General features: G+C 46.0%; 1 protein-coding gene and 1 long non-coding RNA gene across 4 annotated transcripts in view; one reads left to right on the top strand and one right to left on the bottom strand.

Moving 5' to 3' along the window:
• The window catches only part of TRPC7 (transient receptor potential cation channel subfamily C member 7), a 149991-nt gene that overhangs the window by 126145 nt on the left and 9862 nt on the right, over window positions 1-13984 (top strand). For both annotated transcript variants that reach the window (XM_042250549.2, XM_042250548.2), the window contains exons 8-9: window positions 4401-4596; window positions 13178-13399. In XM_042250549.2, the coding sequence (XP_042106483.1) occupies window positions 4401-4596; window positions 13178-13399 (418 nt within the window). The remainder of the gene's footprint in view (window positions 1-4400; window positions 4597-13177; window positions 13400-13984) is intronic.
• The window catches only part of LOC121819648 (uncharacterized), a 30047-nt gene continuing 16482 nt past the window's right edge, over window positions 420-13984 (bottom strand). For both annotated transcript variants that reach the window (XR_006059960.2, XR_006059959.2), the window contains exon 5: window positions 420-2038. This is a non-coding gene — a long non-coding RNA (uncharacterized LOC121819648). The remainder of the gene's footprint in view (window positions 2039-13984) is intronic.

The raw sequence follows: 13984 nt of genomic DNA, 5'->3' as shown, positions 1-13984 counted from the left end.
GGCCTACTGGTGAAACCTCAGCCCCTTCTACCGCAAGGCAGCAGTCAAACAAAGACAGCACAGGCTGCAGAGATCAGAAAGAATATTTGCCTGAAATCAACGGTTGGTGATGATCTTTGCAGACAGGAAGTAAAATGAACCTTGTTCAGGAAAGTCAATATGCTGCTGGCTTAACTCCATTCAGCCCTGTATGGAAGCCCCTGAGGGCTGATGGGCTTGTAGATGTTGTTCCTGGGTAGGGCAAGGCAGACAGAGCATCCTTGCCCACAGCCTTGTTGCACTTGTTCCACCAAGGGGCTTGCTTTAGCCTGGAACCTCCACAAAAACAAACCAGTTCTGGGCATCCTGCATCCTATTCTGTAGGGTGGCTGGCAAGTAAGCAGAGTTCAGTGAATGTTCAGCAAATAAACACATGAGTAAAAATAAAAGATACCATTTATTGGACCCTTACTCTACACTTCATGTAGGTTGTTCCATTTAATCTTACAGCAGCTTAATAAGAAAGCATCACTGTCCGTTTCATAGCAGAGCAAACCGAGGCTCAAGCAGGTCCATAGAGCCAGTGCACAGCAGGGCTGGGGCTTGAAGCCAGGCGTGCGTCTTTGCTTCCTTACCCCTCCAGCCACCTCTGTGAAGAGTCCTGTGACTGACCCAACTGCAGGAAACTGTGCCAAGCTTGGTGAATAGCCAGAGTGGGTGGGAGCAAATAAGGAGCAGCACCTCCCACCCCTATCAGTAAGGAACCTCAAATTTAGCCTAGAGACCAGCCATCTGAGAGTGGTTGGGGGGCAGGTTTCTGCGAAACAAATGGCCTCATGGTGAATATCAACTAAATCAATCACAAGATAACTTTTTTCTTGAAAGACAGCCCCATACCTCTGCAGTGACTGGTCTTCTGCCCCATGCCCTGTATCCCATAGCTCCTGAAAATTACGAGTGATGATTGGTACATGACTCAGAGAGTATCATCACCACTGACATTGGGGCTGGCTCCAATGCCCAAGATCTTGCAGTTAAGAATGTACTACTGATTCCTATCCACCGCCAGCGTTCTCTCTAAGAATGTGTCATTATGGGTTTCCAAGGTCAAGGTAACACAGGGCCGGGAGGACACATTTCATTTATTGCCTGCTACGTGTTAAACCAGAAGATGCCACTAACCTGATCTATCCAGTTACTTGTGGAGCTGTTGTCACCGCAAAAAGCATCAAGTTCTCATGGAAGCTTTTGTCCCCCATTTATTTTTCAGCAAGGATGTCTGTCATTTCACATCAATTCATAAGAGCTCTTTATGTCAGAAGGACATCAGCCATTGGAATATGGGCTGCAAATCCTTTCCTGTCCTTTGCCCTGTAATTTTACTTAATATGTTTTCGACATATACAAGTCAAGCTTTGTGTTTGCATGCCTTTCCATCTTCCCCTTTTTAGTTTCTGAAACTTCTCCCAGACCAAGATTATATAAATATTGATATCTTATTCTGGCTTTCTGACTATGTAATTTTTAAACATTAAATGGTTCAGTTCCACTTAGAATTTAGTTATATGTATGGACAACATATTGTATTGCTTGCCATTTACCACTTAGCCCAGCTAATTGGGCATAAACTCAGCCCATAAGGTCCCGTCTGAGAAACAACACCAGCAAAAACAGTCTATCCAGTTAGTTCACCAAATGTTCACATCACAGGGCATGAGTACAAATGAAAGACTCAAGAGACCCCAGTAATGAATCTAGCCATTATAGATGATTGAGACAATGGACCCAGCTTTTCCTTAATGGAAATCTTTGTTACTGCAACGCCTTCTGCTCCATGATGAGGGGAAGCAAGGGCTACAGACACTCCCTAAAGAACTTAGAAGAATTTGTTAAAAATGCATACTTTGGCTGAGATCCCTTCCTGCCCATCCCAGCGTCAAGGCTTACTGCTTTGGAGGGGCTCATTTCCACTCTAGCACACCCACTGAGTCTGAGCCACCTATAATTAGATTCTCTTGGAGGTCATGGCCAAGTTCAAGTCCGGAGGCAACTTCTAAACCTGTAGAATAGAAATGAAACTGGTGTGAAGACTGTCTGACAGCCAGGCAACAAATTGAACAGATCCGCATTCTAAGCCTTAGGGGTGGGGGTGGGGTGTTAGAGAAGGGACCAAGGCATAGGTTTAGGGATCTGTAAATATTCTTCTCTTACTGGAACACATACTGCTTAGTGGGCAATCTCTTCCTCCTCCAGATTAATAACATAGAATGCCTAAGTGAAGGTACCGGGGTAAATCACAGCTTAGTAACAAAATTCACAGCAAGAAGCAAATGAGAACAAAACTCATGCCAAATCTAGGCCATTTTCCCAATCAAAACGCAGAAGGTTTTCCCCAGATGTGTTCCAGAATGGCCTGCTTCATTTATGACAGCCAAAGGTTAGTGGGGTTAAGAAAGGGAAAATGAATTTCTGTAAAGTGTCTCTCAGTTAAACGTATCATCCATTTCTTCAGTCGTTCCCGGTAAGTGCGTTACCCTGGACCAGCACCTGTCTGCCCAGGCCCCCTCCCTTGGAGAACGTGTTCTCTGGTTTCCACCAGACGCTGTTAGGCAGGGACCGAGTGTCAGAGAAATCACATCCTACCATCTCCTTCCAGTTCTGATTTGTGGCTCATCCAGTGGTTTTAGGTTCTCTGTGCCAAGGTTCCCTTCCACAAGGGTGACCACTGTAAGATTGCTTCTTAATGGAAGGCAACAACTGTCCGAATCGTGCCCACACACTGAACAGCATCTTTTTCACAGAAAACGGATGCTGCATCTCATGTGAGGAGAATGGGCATCAGGTGCTGGGGCTCTAACGTGATCCCTTGATATCCAGTCATTACTGATGAACCCCTAAACTCCTTCTTACTAAAACCAAGTTAAATATTCCAAACTCACAGATTCCAAAGAAACCAGAAACAGATGATGGCAACAAAAACTCAGTTTAGTGCTCAGGCTTCAGACTCTGGGATTCACAGGGAATGAGCAAACAGCTGGCTAGACACACAAACACGTACACCCACACACCCAGCCACACACACACTCTCTCTCTCTCTTTCACACACAAACATACACACATACAGGAGAGCTGAAAATTCATGCAAGTCAATGTTGGATTTTTAGCCCAAGTGACAAATACTAGTATTCTTGTACATCTTGTCAAATAAATACCAATCCTCTAAAAAAATGCTGTTTTTTTCCCCCAAGACCTAGCTAATCCTGGCCATTTGTGGGTGAGTGCTAAAAGTCTGAAATGTTAAAGAGAAAAAAGAAAGCGCTTTCTCATAATAGTACCCAAAATCTGGATGCAAACTGAAATATCTGTACTTAACCCTTCAGGTACCACACACATGCATTCTGTAAAGCACCCAACCAAAACCCAGCTTTTAAATTGAGTTATGTGTCACAAACCTGATATAGGGTCAGAGCCACAAAGTATAGACTATGAAATAGTCTATACTATTCATATAGAATAGTACTCTACTATCTAAAACCAAGGTATTTTGGTACCTTGATCATCTCAGAAGCATCAAAGAGCAGTGTCCTAAAAGCCAGCTCTCCCTGGGCTGCCCTCACAGCACGAGCAGCCTCTTGAGCTGCAGGGCGAAGTTTAGACTGTTACCTGGTGAATTTATTGATCAATATGGACACACCAGACTCATCACTCTCATTCCTGAAAACTCATCCCCAAATTAGAGCACCCAATATATGAGGTTGGCCTCACTACCCAGAGCCAGGGTGAAGGTAAACCTTCGTGGTTTGAAGGACCTACTTTTGAAAATCTCAGGAGTGCCTGGATTCGTACCCACACTTCCCTCCTGGGAAAGGCAGGGTAGGCTCTTAGCATCACTCCTTCCACCTGTCAGATGGAGGTAATAAGCCAGCCCGTTGCAGAGGTGGTCACGGGGCTTAAGTGCACTGCCCTGTAACGATGACCAGCAAGCCCCAGTCACCAGTGACGCTGGCTCCATTCACAAACACCAGCCTCTTCCCTTCCTTGTGGGGCTGGATAGTTTGAGAAGAGACACTCAAGAGGCTACTGAAGGAAGAGTGTGCTTTCTGAGGCTAATAACCTACAAGGACAAACATTTGCCCTGGTAGTTAATTTTAAATGGTAAAGTAATTTCAACAAGATAAGAACTGCTGCTGTAGCCAAGAGTCCCAATAAAAGGATTGAATGGGAAAGAAAGAGCCTGCCCTACTGTGTTCTTTCAAGTTTTCTTAGGGACCTGAATATCTCATGGTTTCAGAATCCAGGCACCAGCGAGCTGCCTCAGCCCCACTCCAGAATAACCACTGATGTCTGGGTGGTGGCAGTTCTCCAAGTGAGAGTTGCCAGTTGATGCAAACTGCCTAAGAGGACTGTCTGTTTCCTTCTAGGGTTGAAGAAAGCTTCAAAACTTTATTTTGGTCCATCTTTGGCTTGTCTGAAGTGATCTCGGTGGTGCTGAAATATGACCACAAATTCATCGAGAACATCGGCTATGTTCTCTACGGCGTTTATAACGTCACCATGGTGGTCGTGCTGCTCAATATGCTAATAGCCATGATCAACAACTCGTATCAGGAAATTGAGGTAAGACCAGTTAATTGGAAATGCTCTCTCTCCCTGACTTTAATCTGCATCCCTGTTTGAGGGATGATGAGGGTAATGATGTTAGAAGCCCATGTGTTATTAATTATGAATGCAGAGCAAACAACAGGCATTCTTCCTGGATTGCTCCAAGAAGCACCCCCAGTCAGCCAGCCACAAGGCATGGCTCACTACACCTGTAATGGCCCAGCGAGGGCAGAGTCGGTGTCATGAATCTTTCCTCTTTTACACGTACCCCCTCAGGAGAGCATGTAGGTGACCCATGGCAAATTGGAATGACTATTTATTCCCACCCACATTCACTTCTGCCTCGCCTATGTTATTTATTAAGTACCTACTGTATGCTGAGCCTGTGCTTGGCACTGGTGATACAGAGATGACCAAGACACAATCTCTGCCCTTAAAGAGGTTTGCACTCAGTACAGTGAGGAAAATCAGATAGACCAACCACACGTGCCAGTGCAGTGGGGCCAGTGCCCCCAGAGAAGTCCTAGCAGGTGTAGGAGGTGCGGGGCAGAGACAGGGAGTGACTGTGGGGAGGAAGCTTGCAGAGGCCATTCAAAGACTGATTTTGCTAGACAGACAAAGGCATCGAGAGTATATCGGGAGGCAATTTATCAAAATCTAAAATGCATGAACCATGAGCTATTGATTGCAGCCTTGTTTGGAACAGCAAGAAATGAAAAACAAACTAACTGAGCGTTAATAGGAATCTAGTTAAATAAATTATGATGCGTCTGAACCATGGGAACCTGCGCAGCTTTTAAAAAGGATGAGGACGTTCTCTATATTCTGATGTAGAAAGACCTCCAATTATAATGGTAAGCAGAAAAAAAATCAAGCTTCAGAACAATATATATATTGAACTGTCTTTATGTAGAGAGGAAGAAGAATGAAAACATATTCCTTTTTGATTGTACAATCATTTGAAAAAGAAAAATAACCGGAAAGGGTACACAGGAAGGGGGTATACTGTTGAGAGATGGGGGTTGGAGGACAGAATAGCTGTAAATGCTTTTTCTTTAAACCCTTTCCTGCTTAAAATCATATCACTCTGTACCTATTAGAAGTTAAATGAATAAATTCAACATTAAAACAAAATAAAATGCACTGATGCTTTTGATACAACAATTCCATGCAGAAATATGATTTTACATAGATGTTCATTAAAAGAAAATTTTGGAAATAGCCCATCAACATTTTAAATAAACTGAGATAGCACAGACATTCAGTTCAGTCGCTCAGTCGTGTCCAACTCTTTGCAACCCTATGAATCGCAGCACGCCAGGCCTCCCTGTCCATCACCAACTCCCACAGTTCACTCAGACTCACGTCCATCGAGTCAGTGATGCCATCCAGCCATCTCATCCTCTGTTGTCCCCTTCTCCTCCTGCCCCCAATCCCTCCCAGCATCAGGGTCTTCTCCAATGAGTCAACCCTTCGCATGAGGTGGCCAAAGTACTGGAGTTTCAGCTTTAGCATCATTCCTTCCAAAGAAGTCCCAGGGCTGATCTCCTTCAGAATGGATTGGTTGGATCTCCTTGCAGTCCAAGGGACTCTCAAGAGCCTTCTCCAATGCTACAGTTCAAAAGCATCAATTCTTCGGCGCTCAGCTTTCTTCACAGTCCAACTCTCACATCCATACATGACCACAGGAAAAACCATAGCCTTGACTAGACGGACCTTAGTCGGCAAAGTAATGTCTCTGCTTTTGAATATGCAATCTAGGTTGGTCATAACTTTTCTTCCAAGGAGTAAGCGTCTTTTAATTTCATGGCTGCAATCACCATCTGGAGTGATTTTGGAGCCCAAACATATAAAGTCTGACACTGTTTCCCCATCTATTTCCCATGAAGTGATGGGACCGGATGCCATGATCTTCATTTTCTGAATGTTGAGCTTTAAGCTAACTTTTTCACTCTCCTCTTTCACTTTCATCAAGAGGCTTTTAGTTCCTCTTCACTTTCTGCCATAAAGGTGGTGTCATCTGCATATCTGAGGTTATTGATATTTCTCCCAGCAATCTTGATTCCAGCTTGTGCTTCTTCCAGCCCAGCATTTCTCATGATGTACTCTGCATATAAGTTAAATAAGCAGGGTGACAATATACAGCCTTGACGAATTCCTTTTCCTATTTGAAACCAGTCTGTTGTTCCATGTCCAGTTCTAATTGTTGCTTCCTGACCTGCATACAGATTTCTCAAGAGGCAGGTCAGGTGGTCTGTATTCCCATCTCTTTCAGAATTTTCCACAGTTTATTGTGATCCATACAGTCAAAGGCTTTGGCATCATCAGTAAAGCAGAAATAGATGTTTTTCTGGAACTCTCTTGCTTTTTCCATGATCCAGTAGATGCTGGCAATTTGATCTCTGGTTCCTCTGCCTTTTCTAAAACCAGCTTGAACATCAGGGAGGTCATGGTTCACGTATTGCTGAAGCCTGGCTTGGAGAATTTTAAGCATCACTTTACTAGCATGTGAGATGAGTGCAATTATGCAGTAGTTTGAACATTCTTTGTCATTGCCTTTCTTTGGGATTGGAATGAAAACTGACCTTTTCCAGTCCTGTGGCCACTGCTGAGTTTTCCAAATTTGCTGGCATATTGAGTGCAGCACTTTCACAGCATCATCTTTCAGGATTTGAAATAGCTCCACTGGAATTCCATCACCTCCACTAGCTTTGTTTGTAGTGATGCTTTCTAAGGCTCACTTGACTTCACATTCCAGGATGTCTGGCTCTAGATGAGTGATCACACCATCGTGATTATCTGGGTCATGAAGATCTTTTTTGTACAGTTCTTCTGTATATTCTTGCCACCTCTTCTTAATATCTTCTGCTTCTGTTAGGTCCAGACCATTTCTGTCCTTTATCAAGCCCATCTTTGCATGAAATGTTCCCTTGGTATCTCTAATTTTCTTGAAGAGATCTCTAGTCTTTCCCATTCTGTTCTTTTCCTCTATTTCTTTGCATTGATCGCTGAAGAAGGCTTTCTTATCTTTTCTTGCTATTCTTTGGAACTCTGCATTCAGATGCTTATATCTTTCCTTTTCTCCTTTGTTTTTCACCTCTCTTCTTTTCACAGCTATTTGTAAGGCCTCCCCAGACAGCCATTTTGCTTTTTTGCATTTCTTTTTCATGGGGATGGTCTTGATCCCTGTCTCCTGTACAGTGTCACAAACCTCATTCTATAGTTCATCAGGCACTCTATCTATCAGATCTAGGCCCTTAAATCTATTTCTTACTTCCACCGTATAATCATAAGGAATTTGATTTAAGTCATACCTGAATGGTCTAGCAGTTTTCCCTACTTTCTTCAATTTGAGCCTGAATTTGGTAATAAGGAGTTCATGATCTGAGCCACAGTCAGCTCCTGGTCTTGTTTTTGTTGACTGTATAGAGCTTCTCCATCTTTGGCTGCAAAGAATATAATCAATCTGATTTCGGTGTTGACCATCTGGTGATGTCCATGTGTAGAGTCTTCTCTTGTGTTGTTGGAAGAGGGTGTTTGCTATGACCAGTGCATTTTCTTGGCAAAACTCTATTAGTCTTTGCCCTGCTTCATTCCACATTCCAAGGCCAAATTTGCCTGTTACTCCAGGTGTTTCTTGACTTCCTACTTTTGCATTCCAGTCCCCTATAATGAAAAGGACATCTTTTTTGGGTGTTAGTTCTAAAAGGTCTTGTAGGTCTTCATAGAACCGTTCAACTTCAGCTTTTTCAGCGTTACTGGTTGGGGCATAGACTTGGATTACTGTGATATTGAATGGTTTGCCTTGGAAACAAACAGAGATCATTCTGTAGTTTTTGAGATTGCATCCAAGTACTGCATTTCAGACTCTTTTGTTGACCATGATGGCTACTCCGTTTCTTCTGAGGGATTCCTGCCCACATTAGTAGATATAATGGTCATCTGAGTTAAATTCACCCATTCCAGTCCATTTTAGTTCGCTGATTCCTAGAATGTCAACGTTCACTCTTGCCATCTTTTGTTTGACCACTTCCAATTTGCCTTGATTCATGGACCTGACATTCCAGGTTCCTATGCAATATTGCTCTTTACAGCATTGGACCTTGCTTCTATCACCAGTCACATCCACAGCTGAGTATTGTTTTTGCTTTGGCTCCATCCCTTCATTCTTTCTGGAGTTATTTCTCCACTGATCTCCAGTAGCGTGTTGGGCACCTACTGACCTGGGGAGTTCCTCTTTCAGTATCCTATCATTTTGCCTTTTCATACTGTTCATGGGGTTCTCAAGGCAAGAATACTGACATGGTTTGCCATTCCCTTCTCCAGTGGACCACATTCTGTCAGACCTCTCCACCATGACCCGCCCATCTTGGGTTGCCCCACAGGCATGGCTTAGTTTCATTGAGTTAGACAAGGCTGTGGTCCTAGTGTGATTAGATTGACTAGTTTTCTGTGAGTATGGTTTCAGTGTGTCTGCCCTCTGATACCCTCTTGCAACACCTACCATCTTACTTGGGTTTCTCTTACCTTGGGCCGTAAAACACTGATTATAAACAATAAGACTTTTTTTGTGTGCTGACAGAGCAAATCTCTATGATATTGTGAAATGAAAAAAATGCAAGCTGTAGAAAAATATCCTTGGGCAAATCTCATGTACATAATAATACAAATGTGCCTATGCAGAAAGCAAAGGTAAGAAATGGTACCCTCTGAGGATGGGAGTGAAACAAGAAAAGAGCTTTGAAAGGGGACTTTCACATTTGCTTGGTATACCTCAGTACTTAAATCTCTTATAAGAAACAGTTATTCGTGTTTAGAAAATAATTGTCATGGATTAGTTTGCTAGGGCTCCCACAACAAAATATCACAGACTGGGTGGCTTAAATAACACAGTTATTCCCTCATAGCCCTGGAGGCTAGAACGTCAAGGTCAAGCTCCTGGCTTGGTTTCTTCTGGGGCCTCTCTCTTCAGCTTTCAGATAACTGCCTTCCTGCTACGCCCTCCAGGGCCTTTCCTCCATGTGTCTCTTCTACTTACGATGACACCAGTTATGTTGGATTGGGACACCACCCTTAAAGCCTCATTTAACCTTAATTACCTCTTTAAAGACTCTCTTTCCAAATACAACCACATTCTAAGATACTGGTGCTTAGGGCTTCAACATATGGATTTTAGGGGGAAGCTTTGGTCCATAAAACTCCTCCAGAAAACAATATTCTATACAGTAGGAACAGCATGTACCCAGACAGAGAGGAGTCAAACAATGTGGTATATACTTGGCACTAGGCTTCCCAGGTGGCACAGTGGTAAAGAATCTGCCTGTCAATGTAGGAGATGCAAGAGATGCAGGTTCGATCCTGGAGTCGGGAAGATCCCCTGGAGTAGGAAATAGCAACCCACTCCAGTATTCTTGCCTGGGAAATCCCATGGACGGAAGAGCCTGGTGAGCTATGGTCCTTGGGGTTGCAGAGAGGCAGACACGACTGAGCATGCCTGTAATACTGGGCTCTGCGCTCAAGAGTGTAGACTGAACAAGGGAAACAGACAAGAGGAGAGAGGAAGAGGTGAACCTGCGTGATCCCTCGTCTTAGCCCCCAGCTCTAACACCCCAGCCATGTGCAGGAAAAGGCAGCACTGTGTCAGCAGGCAAACAACATATATATATACAAGTATTTTACAGGCTTGGTCACCTGTGCGGATAATGAGCTGTTGCTAACTAACTTTCTTGGGCCCCAGCTTCCCCACGTGTCAGAGACCCCAGCTGGTGCCTGGCATACGTGGGTGTCTAGAGCACTCGCCCCCAGTTTCTGCCCCATCCTACGGAGCACATTGTGTGTTGGTCCAAATGAATATAGTGTGGGAAGTCACGTGACTGGCATGAGCGATACCCACTAGTTTGGGACAGGCGTGAGCAAGCCCATGGCTTGTGATGTCAAGTTGCCCACCATGGGGTGGTGCCAGGAGACAGAGAGAGCGGACTGTGACCCCTCCCCTTGGGCACTGGGCTTCTCCTTGCGGGGTGGGAGCACACAGTCCCCACCAGCTCACTGCTGACTCCTGTAGCAGGACCCTGAGGACTGCTGCCGGGATGCGCCTGGCGTGTCCGTGGTCACACTGAACTGTGGTGAAGTAAATCCCTGTAAATCTGTAAATCCCTGCAGGAGAACACTTATTTCTTCAATAGCTCTTGAACATCCACATCTGAATCCACAGACGCGCCTGCCTCTGGGCCTGCTTCCGCCCCTGCCACTGCCCTCCCGTGGGCAGACACGCCTTCTCCCCCTGAGCAGCCCTTCCCAGGTCCCTGGGCCCCCTGCCTTCCCCTCCTCAGGAGCAGCCCTCCCCGCCTGCATCCTCACCCTCTCTTTCTCTGTCTAATCCTTCCTGTCAGCATCTAAATGCATCTCTTGATCTTGAAAATTAAATGAGTAACTACGAACAACCCTCCCTCCACCCCCCTTTGCAGCTCTTACCCTCTCTGTCTCCTGCTCTTTATTGCCCACAAAGAGCTGTTTACGCTTCTCGCTGCCTCTCCGCTGATTAACTGCTACTCTTCTCCACCCCAGTGCACCCACACTTGACCTGGTTGAGAACTCCTCACCCTTTGGATCTCAGCATAAACACTAGCCATTGGGGCAGCCCTCCCTGACCCCCAAGGGCAGAACCCCACCCCCAGCACGCCCCCAGCTGTGAGCCCAGATCTAGAAACAGAGAGCTGATGAGTTAACATACTCCTGTCACTGGCCAGGCTGTGTCCCAGGAGGTCACGTCTGCCAAACCCAGTGCTTCCCTGGCATGGGCCGGCATACAGTAGGTGACCTGTAAGTCGGCACGTAGTAGGAGGTTGGCTGGTGACTGAAGGTTGAACACCAGGTACTGGGTTAAGCTATGGAGATGCAAATACTATTTACTGAGAGTTTACCAAGTATTAATATCCTACATTGTTTTTCATGCATTAACTTCTTTCATTCCCACAACAGCCTGTGAAGTAGGTGTTACTGTCCTCATTTCATAGATGAGGAAACTGAGGCCCAGAGCAGTTAAGTCTCCTGCTATGGTGACCCAGCTAGCGAGGAACAGAGGCAGGATTTGAACCCAGGCAGGCTCGGGAGCCTGTGCTCCCACCACCATATCACCCTTCCTCTCAGGTTGGGAGTCCCACCTACATCTCTCTGTTGTATGGCAGAGATCAGAAATGACCCTGCCCTCACAGAGCTTCCAGTCTAAAAGGCCTGTAGAGTACGTCCCCATAGGCCAGGCCAGGTGCTGATGGGGTCTCAGCAAAAGCAGACAAATTGGTCAAGCTCACTGGTGGTGACCTTATGCCCTCCTGGCCTGCCAGCAGCCTCAGGTGGGACCCGGCTGGACCCACAGCCCCTTGAAGTGAAGCCAGTGCGATGGGGAGAAAAACCCACTGCTCACGGAACACGTAATCAATGCCAACCCCAGGGCCATGGGAGGCCAGCAGTGTGATCACCATGAGCAGAGGAGGAAGCCCAAGGCCACTACCTACATCACACAGCTGGTAACAGTCCAGTTGATTCCAAACCCCTGGCCTCAGACTGCCCTCTTAGGACAGGGGCCCATGGAGCCTGGGCACCTATAGAGAACACAGCCCTGCTACCTCTCAGGGGGCCCACTTGGCATTCTGGCATTGACACCAAGTCCGAAGTAACAGATCTGGGCTTTAAGTCTACCGCCACCACCAGGGAAGAGCAGACTGCCTCTTGCCAGCTACATGCAGGCTTGCTCCCTTGAATTGCATATGCTAGCTGTTGTTATTGTTCAGTCACTAAGTCACGTCTGACTCTTCGCGACCCCATGGACTGCTGCACGCCAGGCCTCCCTGTCCCTCGCTATCTCCTGGAGTCTGCCCAAGTTCTCGTCCATTGAAGCAGTGATGCCATCCAACCATCTCATCCTCTGTCGTCCCCTTCTTTCACCTTCAATCTTCCCCAGCTTCAAGGTCTTTTCCAGTGAGTTAGCTCTTTGCATCAAGTGGCCAAAGCATTGGAGGTTCAGCTGCAGCATCAGTTCTTCCAATGAGTATTCAGGGTTGGTTTCCATTAGGATTGACTGGTTTGATCTCCTTGCTGTCCAGAGGACTCTCAAGAGTCTTTTCCAGCACCGTAGTTCAAAAGCATCAATTCTTTGGGTCTCTAGACTTAAACGCTAGACTCTTAACATTGTTGGCAGCGCTCGAATACACTTTCTAGTAGGAAATACACGGTGGCATCTAATATGGTAGCCACGAAACCACATGTACTAATCACTCAAAATGTGGCCAGTCCAAACTGAGATGTGCTGTGAGTATAGACCACATGCCAATTTTGAAGACTTGGTATGCAAAGAAAATGTAAGCTGTCTTATGAATCATTTCTATAATGATTACATGCTGAAATGATGACATTTGGGGTCCACTGCATTCAGTAAAATACATCACTGAAGTTAATTTCACTTGTTTCATTTTACTTTTCATAATATGTCTCCTAGAACATTGAAATGCCCCGCAGGGCCCACCTCTGTGGCTGGTGGGATGAGTCTGCGGGAGGGCGCGGCCTCTGACAATGTTCTGTTGTCTTCCTCGCCCTGCAGGAGGATGCCGACGTGGAGTGGAAGTTTGCCCGAGCGAAGCTCTGGCTGTCTTATTTTGATGAAGGAAGAACTCTACCTGCTCCTTTTAATCTAGTGCCAAGTCCTAAATCGTTTTATTATCTCATAATGAGAATCAAGATGTGCCTCATAAAACTCTGCAAATCTAAGGCCAAAAGCTGTGAAAATGACCTTGAAATGGGCATGCTGAATTCTAAATTCAGGGTAGGTAGCACGGGACCTAAGGGACTGGAGGGGCAGCAGATGGGGAAGAGGGGAGCTGTGTGTCTTTGATTAACAGGATGCCTCTGAAACCAGGCAAATCAGGAGCTCTGAGGAGGGACCCCGTGCTTTTCAGAATCAGCTGGCACTTCAGCACAGCTGCAGTACCAGCAGGGGCCGCTAACCGGCCTTAGTGCCGCCCCCCGCCCCCTTCCTGTCGGACTGAGCTGGGACCCCACGGAGGGACTCCTTAGTACTAGAAAGCAGATAGCTCTCCCCAGAAAGTAGCTGGATTGTACTTTGGGACGCCTGGGAAGGGAGGCTCCCCATCCATTATCTCCCCCTCCTGGAGATCCTCAATTGTTAGCATATTAAAAATCTCTGGGCAATCACTCTAGCTGAGTGCTTTCCAAACAAAGCTGACCAAACAGTAATTCTGTAACTCACTGACAACCTGCAGAGCCAGAGGCCCCAGGAAACATGTTCCAGGAAGCCAAGCCACAGTGGGTACAGGGACCTCCTGAGGGCCCGCCTTTTAGAGGCAGCCCCCTAGGCAGGTGCTATTCTTACCATGTAGGTATGTATTAA

Source organism: Ovis aries, chromosome 5 (genome assembly GCF_016772045.2).
Source record: "Ovis aries strain OAR_USU_Benz2616 breed Rambouillet chromosome 5, ARS-UI_Ramb_v3.0, whole genome shotgun sequence".
Classification (NCBI taxonomy): Eukaryota; Metazoa; Chordata; class Mammalia; order Artiodactyla; family Bovidae; genus Ovis; species Ovis aries.
This window is presented reverse-complemented; position numbering and strand designations above follow the sequence as displayed.